The sequence below is a fragment of the Plecotus auritus genome (genome assembly GCF_963455305.1).
Source record: "Plecotus auritus genome assembly, chromosome: 8".
NCBI classification, from domain to species: Eukaryota; Metazoa; Chordata; class Mammalia; order Chiroptera; family Vespertilionidae; genus Plecotus; species Plecotus auritus.
In genome coordinates, this window is record NC_137782.1 from 130,767,689 (window position 1) to 130,785,137 (window position 17,449).

At 46.4% G+C, this 17,449-nt stretch overlaps 1 protein-coding gene across 7 annotated transcripts in view; it reads right to left on the reverse strand.

The window, feature by feature from the left end:
* DYSF (dysferlin) overlaps positions 1-17,449 on the reverse strand; it is a 208,304-nt gene that overhangs the window by 175,098 nt on the left and 15,757 nt on the right. For all 7 annotated transcript variants that reach the window (XR_013961376.1, XM_080683296.1, XM_080683294.1 and 4 more), the window contains exons 2-3: positions 4,038-4,093; positions 3,040-3,131 (exon numbers count right to left, since the gene is read on the reverse strand). Coding sequence is in view for 6 of the 7 variants with exons in the window: in XM_080683296.1 (XP_080539422.1) it covers positions 3,040-3,131; positions 4,038-4,093 (148 nt within the window). In the remaining variant the exon portion in view is untranslated. The remainder of the gene's footprint in view (positions 1-3,039; positions 3,132-4,037; positions 4,094-17,449) is intronic.

The window sequence follows — 17,449 nt, forward strand, 5'->3', positions numbered from 1 at the left end:
TTCATGTGTAAGGTGAAAGCGCTGTGAGGTCTCACCATGGAGGCATCACCGCAACACCCGGCACGTATCCTGCCTGCCTGCCCCTGCTCCAGCAGGTCCACCCTCACGCATCCAACATCCAAGCAAACTGCTATCCAGGCTGGGCACCCATTGGCTCCTACACTGACGCCAGAGTTCTATCATTTCCACAGGTGGCCGTGTTGTTTGGGCAACCTCTGAAATGCTTCAGATACTTACAAATCTAAGTTTACATTTTAATTTGATTTAATTCATAGTTAAATTTTTACTTATTGATTTGAGAGAGAGTGAGAGAGAAACACTGATTTGTTCACTTATTTATGCATTCATTGGTTGCTTCTTGTATGTGCCCTGACCAGGGATCGAACCCACAACCTTGGTGTATTGAGGACAACGCTCTAACCAACTGAGCTACCTGGCCAGGGCCAATGTTTAATTTTTAATTGCTAGAAATGCAAAATTGAGGCAAATGTTTAGAAAACTCAAAAATTATATTCCAATGGTTATTAGAAAGAAGTTTCTGGTAAATTGGGAACTTATGTGAATTGCTCTTTTGTAAATGGATGTTTGAGGAACTGGTTTCTAGCACACTGACCCTGCAGTGAACTAGTCATGTAGAGCCAGCTTCCCTCCAGGAGCTGGAGGACTCCCACGGGGGCCAATGAGAGGACCCCAAGGTGCAGTGCAGCCTGGCCCCTGCTGTGACCTCTGACCCATGGCCAGGACAGGCCATGTGTGGCACTGGCCTGGTGTCACCCTGAAGGCCAGCCTGGCCCCTGAATTGATCAAACATATGTTTATGGCCCCTGCTCTCATGCTGCCTTCAGGGTCTTAGAAGTCTCCCCACAGGGTCTGTAAAATGCTGCATCTGATAGTGAAAATGAAACATGCGTTTCCTCTGCGTGCCTCTCAGTAAACAGGCTGCCCCGCCTTTGCCTCGCTAAGCTCTCTCCCTCCACTCCAGCATCTTCAGGGAACTGAACTCTCCAGAAGGTCCCAGCCTCTCCAAGGGCTTCCAGGAGCCTCTGAAAGGTGTAATGATCATGAGCACGTTGCAGATGAGCCCTCCAACCACAGCTCTGCTATCACTAGCCTTGGAGAAAATTACCCATTCTCTCAGAGCCTCAGTTTCTCCTGTAACCTGTAATGATGACAATTATAATAGTAGCATGCAACTGATTTTAAAAGATCTTGTATATAAAGACTCAGCCCAGGGCCAGACCCTTGGCTAAGCTCTCAGAAAACATCAGCTGTTGTGGTTTTGCTACTATTATCCTCAGCCTGGTATTGTAGGCTTCTGTCAATCTGGGCCTATTGCTGCCTTCTCAGTTGGCTCACTTGTCATGTGACTTAGTCCCACCTATAAGGCCTTAGCCTGGCTGCCTCCATACCCAGACACCGGATGCCCTCCCTTCCTCACCTCTCTAAAGCCTACCCCAGCCTCTTAAGTCAGGCTGAGTGCCCCCCACTCCAGGAAGCCCTCCAGGAGTACCCAGTGCTCAGAATCACTCCCTTCTGACCTGTAGGCCCACCATTTGTTCTTGCTGGAGGCTGCTGTGTTTTCTACAAAATGTTTGCCTGTGTTGGGATAGCTCTGTGTGAGCTGATTCTAGTCCCTGCCCCCTGTGCAGTCTCTCCTGTGGGGAGACTTCTAAGACCCTGAAGGCAGCATGAGAGCAGGGGCCATAAACATATGTTTGATCAATTCAGGGGCCAGGCTGGCCTTCAGGGTGACACCAGGCCAGTGCCACACATGGCATGTCCTGGCTGTGGGTCAGAGGTCACAGCAGGGGCCAGGCTGCACTGCACCTTGGGGTCCTGCTGCTGAGGCCCTGGCTCCCACACCTTACAGCCTCACCTTGGGAAGGCCCAGCGGAAGGGACCCCACACATACCACACCCTGCACCCATGGCCAGTAGAACCACAGAGAAACAGTGGCAGTTGGGTTTTTCTTGCAAGTCTTTTAAGATTTCAAACTTCCCAGGTGTTTTGCAGCCTGAGACCCTTATCAGCCTTCCCCAGGTCTCTGAATCCTCCCTCCTTCCCTCTCTCTCCTCCCCCACCCCAAGGTAACACAGCCAGGCCTCCCAGGACTCAGACACCACTGACCCAGTTCCCAAACAAAGGCTCCCCTGTGAGCAGATCACAAAACAGGCCACCATGCCTGATCCTTGCGCCCAGACCTCAGTAAACGGCACCAAGAGCATGAACCCACCCCTGCCGGCACCTAACACAGCTGCGCCTGCACCCCACCTTGCCCAGCAGGCACTGCTGAGACCCTGACAGTCACAGCTGTGCAGCCTTGCAAGCTGCATCTGTCCCCAGGCCATGCCACCCACAATCAACAGGACCCTCTGCATGCTCCATCAGTCCTGCCCACCCCCCACCCCTACCACCAGCACATACAAAGCTCAGTGACAAGAGAAGGGATCACCAGGGAGCCTGCTTTTGCCACCACAATTTTGCATCTGCTATTCCCCCTGTCTGGCAATCCTCCCCTGCTACCTATGTGAAATAACAACAGAAAACACCACCAGGGAGGAGTGCGGTCAGTGGGAACCGTTATTACCGTTCCGACGTCCAAACCACAAATCTCACCTCCAGGCCCACCTCTTCCATGAAGCCTTCCTTGAGAGCTCCCTGCTGGTGGTGTGCCTGCCTCCCGCAATGTGCCGCTGCCCTCTCCAGTCTGGGCAGGGTGAGGAGAGAGAACCACGCCCAGGCGTCCCTGGGCTGGAGCAGGACACAGGGCGCCTTCTCCGCCCCACTCCCTGGGCCACAGGCTGTCTGTGCAAACACGTGCACACCTGATCCCAGCCCATCACCTTCCCTGCAGCCTGGGCAGCTCTCAGGTTTACCCAGGGCTGAGTTTCTGAGGCTGCAGCCAGGCAGCCAGGAGAGGCAGGTGTTCAGTAAATGCTGAGTTGAAACACCAGCTCTCCGGGCCCAAATTCTGGAATATATGTCCACCATGAGCCTACCTGTACCTGCAGGCCACAGAGATCCCCTTGCCCGTCTCACCTGTTCCTCCCCATCATCTCATGGTCTTTGACCACCACATGAAGCTCAGAGCCCTGGTCCAGGGGGATGCCCTTGAGGTCCCACTCAAAGCCCTGGAAGAAAAGGAGAAAAGACATCTCACTTAACCTGTGGCCCCTGAGGAGAAGAGACTGTCTCGTTCACCCTGGTCCTCCGAGGGCACTCAGCAGGCATCCATAAATGATGCTGGTGGATGGGTAGGTAAATGAGTGAATGAATGAATACATGAATGGCAGGGTCCCGAAGATTCAGGGTGATAGTGAGAGCTGGAGGCAACCGAAGAGAGGAGGTCAGACTCCCATAACCCCCTCCCCAATTCAATCCCACCAATCACCAGGCCTAGGAGCACCACTGGGGAAAATGCCTGGGGATCCTGCGGGGTCCTCAGGGGCCAAGATTAATGTGCTCATCCAGAAGCCAGGCCCCTCCCTACTGGGCAGCAGGAGTTAGTGCCACATTGGGGAGGCCCAGCCAGAGGCCCCAGGACCTTCCACAGAGCAAAGGCTCCCCTGTGCATCCACAGAAGGCATCCAGGGCTTCCCAAGGACCACCAGGGAGGCCAATGAAGGGAGCTGGTTAAGGGCAAGGGGCCAGCAGGAGCCAGAGGAGGACCTGGTGCATCTGGGAGCTCGAGGGGAAAGAGGTGGGCGTTGGGCAGGGAGAATGGCCTGTGTAAGGGAGACAAGACAGGCAAGAGAGCCCCTAACCAACCTCTACCTGGCTGACAGAGCTGGAGGGAACAGAGATAGACACTTACTCCTCCCCAGGCCACACCCACCTGTTTGCCTGGCATGCCAGACCACCACCCGTCCTCCCAGGTTCCCAGCGCCAGGAGGATTTAGTTGGCACACGGGACCACCAGCCCCTCCCCTCCTTGACAATACCACTGAGAAAGCCCCCTCCTGCATGAGCCCCTGACTTGTCCCTACAAAGGCAGTGGCAGCAGAGAGAAGAGAGGGAGGGTGAAGAAACGCACATACCTCATTCCACACAGGGTTCACGTTGTTCTTGATGACTTTGGTTCTCTTCTTCACCCCTATGAGAGACACAAAGAGGGAGTAAGAGACTGTCCCAGCCCTGCACCTCCCATCGAGAGGGGCAGCTTCTCAGACACGCACTGCAGCTCACCTGCCAAAGAAAACCTTATAAACCAACGGCTGTCCTGAGAACCCCACCAGTCCACATGGATGCCCAGCGCCGATCACCGACTCCTCTCTCAGCTCTGGGATGGAGAAGCAGCAGCCCATCAGAAGGCTGTTTTTAAAGGAAAATACCCAGGCTAACTTTTCTTAATGATTTGAAATTGTTATTCCTTACTTTCTAAATAAAATTTTTCAAGGGAAACCAAGATGGCGGCATAAGGTATACACCTGTAAATGCTGCCTCTCACCACACCAAAACTACAACTAAAAGACAAAACGTCTATCACCCAGAACCACGGGAAAGCTTGGTGAGTAGAAGTTCTACAACTAGAAGGAAAGAGAAAAGAGCATTGAGACATGCACAAGCACGGAAAAGCTGAGGTACAGAGGTACGCGAATCGGGCTGGCAGCTGGCGACTGGGTACACTGTTTTTTTCAACCCAAAGGGAGACACAAGCTCCCGATTACTCTGAACTTCAGTTTCCGGCAAGACTCTGGGGACCCAGACTCCTACGGGGAGAAGCTAGACCAGGGGTGGGCAAACTTTTTGACTCGAGGGCCACAATGGGTTCTTAAACTGGACCAGAGGGCCAGAACAAAAGCATGGATGGAGTGTTTGTGTGAACTAATATAAATTCAAAGTAAAGGAGAGGAGGGGAGAGCAAGAGAACCCTCCGCTCTTTCGGCTCCACGGGCCGGATAGAACAGCCGAACGGGCCGGATCCGACCCGCGGGCTGTAGTTTGCCCACGGCTGAGCTAAACTGTCTGCCATCAGGTCAGAAAGTGAGGGTGGCTTTCTTGCAGAGGTGCGCCCAGCAATCATTGTTTACTGCTCTGGGGCACGGGAAGCGGGGACACAGAAACTCGGAGACGCAGAGACGGCTGACTGGCAGCCATTGCTGTCTGCCATGCCCTAGCCTAGTGATTCCCTGAGACCCCGCCTCACACAATTTACAAACCCACCCAAGCTCTGCACAGTGGCTTTTGCATATAAATGGCCTGCCCTATCACAGCTTAACCTAACAAACTGCAGCTCTGCTCAGACAACTCCAAAACCTCCAAACCCCAAGCAAAGAGGAGAAATCTGCAGATCTCGCTGTAGCTCCTGCTGGGTGGCCTCAGACAGTAGCTGACCCCATTGGAGATCCAGAAGCCAGTGTACTTAGTGGCCGGTGTGAGATGACACCAGATTTCAACTCCTCACATCCATAAGTGACACATTCAAGAGGCAGACTCAGTGAGCACCAAAGCCCCACTGAAACAAGTCCTGTTCCATAAGGGTGTCTCCAGCACAGCAGTTCTTCCATTATGGACACAGCGGGTCCTCACAGCCAACTGGCCTGGAGGTCAATTCCTCCCAGTGTACCAACAGCAATCAAGGCTTAACTACAACAAGACTTTGCACTCAGCCCACAAAGGGGTGCAGCAAGAGTGTCCACCTCAGGTGATAGGGGAGGCTGAACCGCTGGGCCCTATAGGTCACCTACCACACAAAGCCACTCCATCAACACAGGGAAGCAGCCAAAATGCGGAGACAAAGAAACATGTCACGAATGAAAGAAATGGAGGAAAGCAAACTACTGGACATAGAGTTCAAAACCACATTTATAAGGTTACTCAAGAATCTTCTAAAAACCTCTGAGGAACTTAGTGAGACCTTCAAGGATCTTAATGAGAATGCCAAAAAAATGGAAAAGGACCAGTCAGAAATTAAGCATACACTGTCTGAAATAAAGAATATACAGAAATTCAACAGTAGACCAAGGGACCCCAAGAATCAAACCAAAGATTTGAAATATGAGGAAACAAAAAACACCCAACCAGAAAAACAAAAAGAAAAATGAATCCAAAAATATGAAGATAGTGTAAGGAGCCTCTGGGACAACCTCAAGCGTACCAACATCCAAATTATGGGGGTGCCAGAAGAAGAGAGAGAGCAAAATATTAAAAACCTATTAGATGAAATAATGACAGAAAACTTTCCCTACCTTGTGAAAGAAATAGACTTACAAGTCCAGGAAGCACAGAGAATCCCAAACAAGAGGAATCCAAAGAGGACCACACCAAGACACATCATAATTAAAATGCCAAGGGCAAAAGACAAAGAGAGAATCTTGAAAGCAGAAAGAGAAAAACAGTTAGTTACCTACGAGGGAGTACCCATACGACTGTCAGCTGATTTCTCAACAGAAACTATGCAGGCCAGAAGGGAGTGGCAAGAAATATTCAAAGTGATGAACAGCAAGAACCTATAACAAAGATTACTCTACCCAGCAAAGCTATCATTTAGAATTGAAGGTCAGATAAAAAGCTTCACAGACAAGAAAAAGCTAAAGGAGTTCATCACCACCAAACCAGGATTATATGAAATGCTGAAGAGTATTCTTTAAGAAGAGGAAGAAGAAGAAAAAGGTAAAGATAAAAATTATGAACAACAAAATGACAACAAATACATGCCTATCAACAAGTGAATCTAAAAATCAAGTGAATAAAAAATCTGATGAACAGAATAAACTGATGAGTATAATAGAATCGGGGCATAGAAAGGAAGTGGACTGATAATTCTCGGGGGGAGGGGGTGTGAGGGGTACAGGAAGAGACTGGATAAAAATCTTACACCTATGGATGAAGACAGTGGCGGGGGGTAAGGGCATGGGGTGGGGTGGGGAATCAGATGGAGGGGAGCTATGGCGGGGGGGGAAAGAGGAACATCTGTAATAATCTGAACAATAAAGATTTATTTTTAAAAAAATTTTTTTCAATTGCACATTTTCTGACTCTAAGAATGAATGATCTTCATTGAAAATATTCCATTTTTCTTTTTCAAGCCATCCACCTCCACATATTATATGATTCCATTTACATGAATGTCCAGAATAAGCAAATCCACAGATAAGTACTTTCCAGGGGGTGGGGGGAGATGGGAATGGGGAGTGAATGCTTAACAGAGGTTTCTTTTTAGGGTGATGAAATGGTCTGAGGTTAGATAGTGATGATGATTGTACAGCATTGTGAATATACTAAAAACTATTTAAAATGTACACTTTTAAATAGTTAAATGGTGAGTTTTAGAGCATGTGAATTTTATCTCAATTTTTATTTTTTTTAAATATATTTTTATTGATTTCAGAGAAGAAGGGAGAGGGAGAGAGAGAGATAGAAACATCAATGATGAGAGAGAATCATGGATCAGCTGCCTCCTGCACGCCGCACACAGGAGACTGAGCCACCAACCCGGGCATATGCCCTGACCGGGAATTGAACTGTGACCTCCTGGTTCATAGGTCAATGCTCAACCACTGAGGCACGCCAGCTGGCTATCTCAGATTTTAAAAGATCCAGCTTACCCTGGCCTTGAAGGGGTCTGTCTGAGTGGGCTATCCCAAGGCAGGTCTATATGTTCATGAGGGCTGGGACGAGGTAACACAGAATGGTTGGGGTAGACAACAAGAACTGACACTGTGGTGGCGATCAGACCTACAGCGCCCCAGATGACAGCCAGAGCCTTCCTCTGGAGCCCTGGGCACAAAGGCGTGGATGAGAAGCCGCTAAGCATGCCCCACTCTTCCATTAAGCACCCCAACAGCAATAGTTGTGTTCGAATGGGTGACTAAATATGTTTAGTCAGACACAGAATTCATATGTGGGTTGGATCGTGAATCACACTGTTCAACCCCACCTGTGTGAGGCTCTCCAGGGAGAAGCCCTTGGTCTCCGACTGCACTGCTCAGCTTTTACAGAGTCTGGACCATGAGAGCCCCTCAAGCCTGGGAAACTTCTCTCAGGACCCCCGAGGCCTCCTCAGAAGCCGAGCAGTGTCAGCGCTTATCTGGTTTCCATGAAGTGCAGCCTCCTGAGGGGTCAGCCCCATCTGGGATGTTTCAGAGCAGAAAACAGAGGGGAGCAGAGAGAGGTCAAGGACACGAACAAGGTTTGGGGGAGGATCTAGAGGAGAGAAACAACAGAGGAAGAGCGAGGAAAGGAAAATCATGGTGAAAGAAACGTCTGAGGGAGAGAGGCAGAGCAGGGCCTGGCAGATTCTAAGGCAATTATGTTGAAAATGGTTGCTCAGCTTTGGCAAGTCTCCTTGGAGATTCTGACCAACATCCCCCAATGGGGGAGTGTGAGTTCCCAACCCCCTCTCACCGCCTGTGGCAAATCAGGAATGTAGGAAAAGAACCTGAACTTTGCAATAGCATAGACCACCATAGAACACTTTTTTTTGGAGGCGGGGGTGGAGATATTAGGGCAACAGTTCTCAAACATTCTGGTCACAGGACGTCACTCTTAAAAATTATTGAGGACCTTCCATCGCTATCACTGTAGATGTTAACACAGTGTAAAGGTAAATAGCATCTTAGTGATTCTGTGAAGACAGTTTTGACCTTGCTGACCTGCTCAAAGAGTCTTGGACACTTCCCAGGGGTCCATGTACAACAATGAAAAACCTCTTAGGAATCTTATTAAACACTTCAGCCTCTGTTTCTTCATCTGTAAGATCATAATAATGCCTCCCCGTGGGGCTGCTGTGAAAATTAGACAAGATAGGATGAGTGAGGTGCCCAACACACAGCATACTCATTAAACGTAAGTTTACCACCCCTCCCCTCCCCTCTGTGCCCCACCCGGAAGCATTTAGTGAACTCCTACTGATTCTTCAATACCTAGCTCATTTTCTCCTCTGATAAGCCTCCCTTATAGTTGTAAGCTATGACCACAGGTAGCAGACAGCAGGATAACTGTGTGCTTCTATGGCTGTCCTCCCAACTGGACCATGAACTTCAGAGGGCAGACACCATGCCTTACCATGCTAGTAACCCTACTGGTATATATAGCGAGGTCCCAAGTAATTGGGCGCTGAATGAATGGGTCCTTTTCCAAGTTGGCTGCACATTCACTTCCTCACCGGAGGATGGAATCACTGTTTTCAGAGAATGCCATAAAACTGCATTAACAATATGGCTGTGCATCAACGAATGGAGGGGATGAAAGGAAACACAGGGGGAGGGACGTCCTGGGAGGGACACCAGTTTTCTTATCAAAATGGCCCAGGTCTGCCCCGGCAGAAACACTCTAAATCTCCTTGTGGGCTATGCTGGTGTGGCTCCAGCAGGCATTAGACACATGGCTTTGGAGTCATTCAAATAACAGCCACTACTGTGTGACCTTAGGGAGGGCTTATAACATTTCTAGGCCTTAGTTCTCTCAGCAATAAATTAATAATAATGAGTGTCTACTTTATAGGGTTTGAAAGGATATAAGATGCTATCTAAGCATCTATGTCCTCTCCTCTATCAATTCCTGGGATCTACAGGAGTAACATGGAAAATTCCATCTGCAGCCTCTCTTGAGTTGTGCAGTTGGAAGCACTTCCTGGTGCTCCTGACTAGTATTAATTAAGGAGTGTCTGTGTGCCAAGCCCTGTGCAAAATGGCTTTTAAATAGTTTCCATTTCCTGCCTTCCCTGAGGATGATGGGAACAAAGGCCCTCAACTAGATTTCACTAAGTCCTGGTTAGAAGGGCCAACTCTGGACCCTCTGGATGACACTGAGGGGTCACTGAAGGGCACTAAAGCCCCAAAGAGGAGCAAGAAAGAAATGAAACAGTAACCCAACACAATCACATGCCTTACATGCGCCAAGAAAGGGGAAGGCACGCTGCTAATTAGGAAACAGTTCCTTCCTCATCATGAATTTAGACTTGTCCTGTCCTTGCTAATTAACTCTGGCCTTAAGAGATGTGGTTTTATGCACATATAATAGACTCAATAATTAAAGATACAGAAGAGCTCACAGCTCATGCTGGGGTTTGGGAGGGGGGCTATGCCCTCTCCCCAGGTTGCTCAGCAGAATTTGGGACCAGCAGGCATTCATGGGAATGGTACTGAAGTCATGGGGTGATCCTCCAGACTGAAGGATTCAGTGAAGAGGTATAAACCTACTCTTCTGTTCCCCATGGCAATTCGTCACTTGTTTCCTCAAGCCTAACCCACACAACTCGACCCCACGCTCCTAGACCACAATGTCCCATGACTGCACGGTGGTGATTTTCAATCTACTCATTAGGACCCAATAGAGGGTCATGACATCAGTTGAGTAAGTTGACCAATCTGTCTTTTTAATGACAGGGCAGACTAGAGTAGAAAATCTCAGAGTACATCTTTTGTCAGAAAAGTACTATTACTTAAAACTTTTGATTATATTGGTGATTCTCTCATCATTGATGTTTCTATCTCTCTCTCCTTCTCCCTTCCTCTCTGAAGTCAATAAAGGTATATTTTTTAAAAAACTTTTGATTATATTTTCACATATATATTTATCTAAGTGTACTGCAACTTAATGTAAACTATAAGTCTTGTTGTATGTAACAGTCCAAAAAGTTTGAAAATATTGCCTTAAAGGAAGATTGTCCAAGGAGAACTAGAGAACAAAGAAATCACCATGCTGGCCCTTGAGTGCCAAGAGCCAAGATGTGTGGCAGGAATGGTGTAGAACACGGTCCTGGTCCCCCACTGAAGCCAACGCCAATAAAGACCCTGGGCTGATGGGGCCAGATGGTTTCACAGGGGAGTTTTACCAAACATTCAAGGAAGGACTAAAACCTATCCTCCTCAGACTATTCCAAAAAATTCAAGAGGAAAGAACACTTCCAAGCTCCTTCTATGAAGCCAGCATCACCCTAATACCAAAACCAGATAAAGACAACACAATGAAGGAGAATTACAGGCCAATATCCCTCATGAATATAGATGCCAAAATCCTCAACAAAATTCTAGCAAATCGGATCCAGCACTACATCAGAAAGATCATACACCATGACCAAGTAGGATTTATCCCAGGAGTGCAAGGATGGTACAATATCCGCAAATCAATAAACGTGATACATCACATAAACAAATTGAGAGATAAAAATCACATAGTCGTATCAATTGATGCAGAAAAAGCATTTGACAAAATCCAACACCCTTTCTTGATAAAAACTCTCAACAAGGTGGGAATAGAAGGATCATACCTCAACATAATAAAAGCTATATATGATAAACCCATAGCTAACATCATACTCAATGGGCAAAAACTAAAACCATTTCCCCTAAGAACAGGAACAAGACAGGGATGCCCACTCTCACCACTCCTGTTCGACATAGTACTGAAAGTATTAGCCATTGCAATTAGACAAGAAGAAGAAATAAAAGGCAGCCAGATTGGAAAAGAAGAAGTAAAGCTGTCCTTATTTGCAGATGACATGATATTGTACATAAAAAACCCGAAAGACTCCATCAAAAAACTAATAGACTTAATAAATGAATTCGGCAATGTAGCAGGATACAAAATTAATGCCAAGAAATCTAAGGCATTTCTATACACCAATAGTGAACTTACAGAAAGAGAGACTAAAAAAGCAATCCCATTTACCATTGCACCAAAAAAATTAAGATACCTAGGAATAAACTTAACTATGGAGGTAAAAGACCTATATGCGGAAAACTGCATGACACTGAAAAAAGAGATAGAGGAAGACATAAACAGATGGAAGAACATACCATGTTCATGGATGGGGAGAATCAACATCATTAAAATGTCCATACTACCCAAAGCAATCTATAGATTCAATGCACTCCTCATTAAAATACCAATGGCATATTTCACAGACCTAGAAAGAACTCTCCAAAAATTCATCTGGAATAAAAAAAGACCCCGAATAGCCACAGCAATCCTCAGAAAGAAGAACAAAGTAGGTGGGATCTCAATACCCGATTTCAAGCTGTATTACAAAGCCACTGTTCTCAAAACTGCCTGGTACTGGCACAAGAACAGACATATAGATCAATGGAATAAAATAGAGAACCCAGAAATCGACCCAAATCACTATGCTCAATTAATATTTGGCAAAAGAGGCATGAACATACAATGGAGTCAAGACAATCTCTTCAATAAATGGTGTTGGGAAAATTGGACAGATACATGCAAAAAAAATGAAACTAGACCACCAACTTACACCATTCACAAAAATAAACTCAAAGTTGATCAAGGACTTAAACAGACAACGAGAAACCATAAAAATACTAGAGGAATCCACAGGCAGAAAAATATCTGACATATGCGGAAGCAATTTCTTCACTGATACTGTTCTAGGGCAATGGAAACTAAAGAGAAAATAAACAAATGGGACTACATCAAAATAAAAAGCTTTGGCACAGCAAAGGAGACCATCAATAAAACAACAAGAAAGCCCACTGTATGGGAGAACATATTTGCCAATGATATCAACGATAAGGGTTTAATCTCCAACATTTACAGGGAACTCATGCAGCTTAACAAAAAGAAGATAAACAACCCAATCAAAAAATGGGCAACTGATCTAAATAGACACTTTTCGAAAGAAGACAGAAGGAAGGCCAAGAGACATATGAAAACCTGCTCAAAGTCACTAATCATCAGAGAGATGCAAATCAAAACAACAATGCAGTGCCATCTCACACCTGTCAGAATGGCTATTATCAACAAATCAACAAATGACAAGTGCTGGCGAGGATGTGGAGAAAAAGAAACCCTCGTGCACTGCTGGTGGGAATGCAGACTGGTGCAGCCACTGTGGAGAATAGTATGGAGTTTCCTCAAAAAACTAAAAACGGAACTCCCATTTGACCCAGTGATCCCACTTCTAGGAATATATCCCAAGAAACTAGAAACACCAATCAGAAAGGATATATGCACCCCTATGTTCAAAGCAGCACAATTCACCATAGCTAAGATTTGGAAACAGCCTAAGTTCCCATCAGCAGATGAGTGGATTAGAAAACTGTGGTACATCTACACAATGGAATACTACGCTGCGGTAAAAAAGGAGTTCTTACCATTTGCAACAACACGATGGAGATGGAGAGCATTATGCTAAGTGAAATAAGCCAGGCAGAGAAAGATAAATATCACATGATCTCACTCATTTGTGGAATATAATGAACAACATAAACTGATGAATAAAAATAGATCCAGAGACAGAGAAACATCAATCAGAACGTCAAACCTCAGGGAAGGTAGGGGCGGGTGGAGGTTAGGGGGAGAGATCAACCAAAGGACTTATATACATGCATATAAGCCTAATCAATGAACACAGACAACAGGGGGAGGGGAGGGGGCATGAATGGGAGGTGGGGGGAAATGGGGGAATAAGGACACATATGTAATACCTTAATCAATAAAGAAATTTTTTAAAAAAAGAATGTACTTGAAACACTAAAAAAAAAAAAAAAAAAAAAAAGACCCTGGGCTGAGGGAAAGTGAGGAGGGCTTCAGAGACAGGTAAGAAGCCAGACCATCCTGTCCCAGCTGGGGACCACCTGGCTGATCAATCTCCACTGGCAAGAGCCCCACATGCATCCTGATACCTAAATGTCAGATGTGGCCATGGCCTTGCATAAGAAGCCCTTCTGCTCACCACCTGGTAACATCCCCCTACTAGTGATCAGGGTACTGTGCCCCCCAGTGGTCTGGGCCCATCTTGTGGGACAGATACCTTTCAGAGGCCCAAGATGCTTTTTAGCACCCCCGCCCCAGGGTCTGGACACACACAGGGGTTACAGTGTGGAAGGGAGCACCCAGCCAGCTGTCAATCTCCAGTAGCCAAGACAGGACAGACACCCCCCCCTAACCCCCCAACTCAATTATAAAGATAACGAAACACTTGGGAAGCAGACAAAACACTGGGTTTTGTGACACTGATGACAATGGGATCTTTGGGGCTGGTGGGATCACAGAGAAGACAAACTCTAAGGCAGGGTGCTCACTGAGGGCGCACACCACAGTCTGTACCGTGGGAGAGTTTCATGCCTGACGAATGATGCTTTAAGGAAAGGCTGAGGAATACTGGTCCATTTCCCTTTGCATCTCTAGGCACCAAGGCCCAAATGTCCAGGGACAGATAAATGGATAAACAGAATGTGGAATAGCCATTAAAATAGAATATTATTCAGCCTTAAAAAGGAAGGCAATTCTGACGCATGCTACCAGATGAACCCTGAAAACATTATTCTAAATGAAATAAGCCAGACACAAAAGGACAAATATTATATGATTCAACTTAGGTATGTCAAATTCATAGACACAGAACGTAGAATAGAAGTTACCAGGAGCTGGGGCAGGAAGAATGGGGAGTTGTTATGTAATGGGTATGGAGATTCAGTTTGGGATAAAAAGAAGTTCTAGGAATGGATAATGGGCATGCTTGCACAACAGTGTGAATGTGTTGAATACCACTGAATTGTATTTAAAATGGCTAAAATGGTAAATTTTGTTACGTATATTTTACCACAATAAAAATAATTTTAAGGCCCCAAGAAGTAAAACAACTCAACACTTAGAGTTGCTGTCCCTAGTGTATGAGGGACACTGACTTTCATGAGGGGAAATATGTACAAAAGTACACAGATCTTTTCCCATACCTGTTATGTGCCTGGTACAAGGCTGGGGGCAGGATTAATTAAAGGGGGTGCAGATGCCACAGCCACCCTGCCCTCATATCCAAGCAGAGAAAGAAGCAACCCCACTTCCTGGAGCTGAAGGTGTCGGGGGAGGACCTGATATTCCCAAGGCTGGCCCACTGAACCAGCATCCTGGCAAGCACATCCTTGCATGGTGCCCCCCACATTGATCTGGTCCAGCCCTGGGGCCAAAGGAGGGCCAGCAGTTTCTACGGGCCCCTGGGAGCCCTGAATGTCCATGTAAGAAGTGCAGCTACTCTGCTGGAGGGATGTGCTAGAGGTAGAGAGGTCCAGGGGTCTCCACATCTGGAGGGTGTGGGACTAAAAACAGGGACAGTCACAGGCTATATAAAAACCCAGCAGGGCCCTAGCCAGTTTGGCTCAGTGGATAGAGTGTTGGCCTGTGGACTGAAGGGTCCCAGGTTCGATTTCAGCCAACGGCACATGCCTGGGTTGCGGGCTCGATCCCCAGTAGGGGACGTACAAGAGACAGCTGATCAATGATTCTCTCTCATCATTGATGTTTCTATCTCTCTCTTCCTCTACCTTCCTCTCTGAAATCAATAAAGAAATATATATTTTTTAAAAATCCAGCAGGGACCCAAAGAGATATTTATATGCCCATATTCGTAGCAGCATTATTCACAGTAGTTAAAACGTTTAAGCAGCCCAAGCGTCAACTGACAGATAAGTGGATAAACCAAACGTGAGATGTACATACAATGGAATATTATTCAGCCTTAAAAAGGAAGGAAATTCTGACACAAGCTACAACATGAATGAACCTTGAGGACATTATACAAAGTGAAATAAGCTTGGGGAGGGGGAACGGGGAGATATTATTTAACAGGTATAGAGTTCAGTTGGGGAAGATGAAAGAGTTCTGGAGATGGATGGTGGTGGTGGTTGCACACAATATGAATGTACTTAATGACACTGAACTGTACACTTAAAAATGGTTACGATGGTAAATTTTATCACAATTTTTTTTAAGTCCAGGTGAAAGATGAGAGGACACAGGTTGTGGGGCTGGGTCTAGGCCAGTGTCCAGGTGAGGAAGGGGTGGGGAGTGGCAGAGGATGTCTCGGGTTCTGACTGGGGTGCGTGGCTAGCTGGGGGTGCCAGGCACCTAGAGGGACAGCTGTCTCTGTCCGGGGTGAAGGACTTACTGTCGGGAGCTGTGCAGCCCTTCAGGTCCTGAAGGCAGCCTCAAGCAGCCCCTCATTTGTTCCTCAGTGTTTACTGAGGACTTGCTCTGTACTGGGCACTTTCTTGACAGTTCATTAGAACACCCGGCAGACAAAAACCATGACAGACATTCGGAATGTCAGCAAAAACCAAAGGCAGAGGCAACTGAAAGGAGAAAAGGCAGCCCTGGCTCCTGCTGAAGGGCCGTCTGCTCTGCATCCTGGCACAGATCCTCCAACACAAACAAAGGACAGGCTTTGCCCCGACTCAAGCCTGGGCACCCCAAGAACTGGGCAGCTGTCATTTCCCACCCTGCCCAGCAGAAGCCCTGCCCTCCTCACGCTCAAAAACTCTTACTCCATCTCCATCTTTTTAAATCCTAACTGAAACCACACTTTCCCGGAAACACGCAGCCAGGAAGGGGTGGTGGTGGAATGTACTCTGAGCGGGGTAATCTTGAAACTCAAAAGGCCAATTAGAACTGGGGAAGACATTTGAAACATCTATGATGAAATGTTAATGTATATAAAGAGCACTGCAACTAATTAAGAAAAAGACAAGCCCTGAAGCCCTCTCTTAAGGGTAAATTAAAAGGCGATTCAGGCCCTGGCCAGTGTGACTCAGTTGGTTGGGTGTTGTACTGTGCACCGAAAGGTTGGCATGTACCATAAGGTTGGCAGATCCATTCCTAGTCAGGGCACACGCCCGGGTTGCAGGCTCAGTCCCTACTAGAGGGCATGCAGTAGGCAGCCAGTCAATGTTCTGCTCTCGCATCCATGTTTCTCTCTCTCCCTCTCCCTCTCCTTCTTCCTTTCTCTCTCTCTAAAAAAATCAATAACTTTTTTTAAAAAAGCAATTCAGTAAAAATAAATTCAAATAGGTAATAACTGGAAATATCACAAATGCTATTTGAACCTAAGAAATTATTAAAGAGATTTGCATGATACTGCTTTATGTTAGCAGAATTAGTGTAAGAAAACAAGCCCCCATACTCCGGGAGGGTAAAGTTGGTACAGATTTTCAGGAGAGCAATTTGGAAAATGCAGCAAAGCCTTAAATATGAAAACCTCTGACACAGCAGTGTCACTTCCAGTATATACCCCCCCCAAAAAATAATTAAATATGTGGGAAAAGATTTAGACACCAGGATAATTCTAACAGTGACGGTATCATTCAAGTATTGACTATAAATATGAAACATTTGGTATAACCTAAATATTCATCAACCTAAATAGGAAGTTGTATAACTGAATTATGGTACATCCAAACATTAAAATTCTATGCAGACATTTTTAAAAGTTGTGGAGAATACTGACTGACATAGAAAAATGCCCCTGGTGTACTGCTGAGTGAAAAATGTAAATTGACAAGCATTTGAGAGAAGCTATTACTCGGGAGAGAAAGGCAAGGGGTCTGGAGGTCTCTGGTCAGAGGGTGGGGCCCAAAGACTCCATTCCTTGACCTGGTGATATATGTGGGTATTCCCTTCATAATTTATCCATCAAAGCAGGGTCTCTCAATGTGGGCACTATTAACATTGAGGCTGGATATTTATTGTGGGAGGGGCTATGCACTGCGCAATG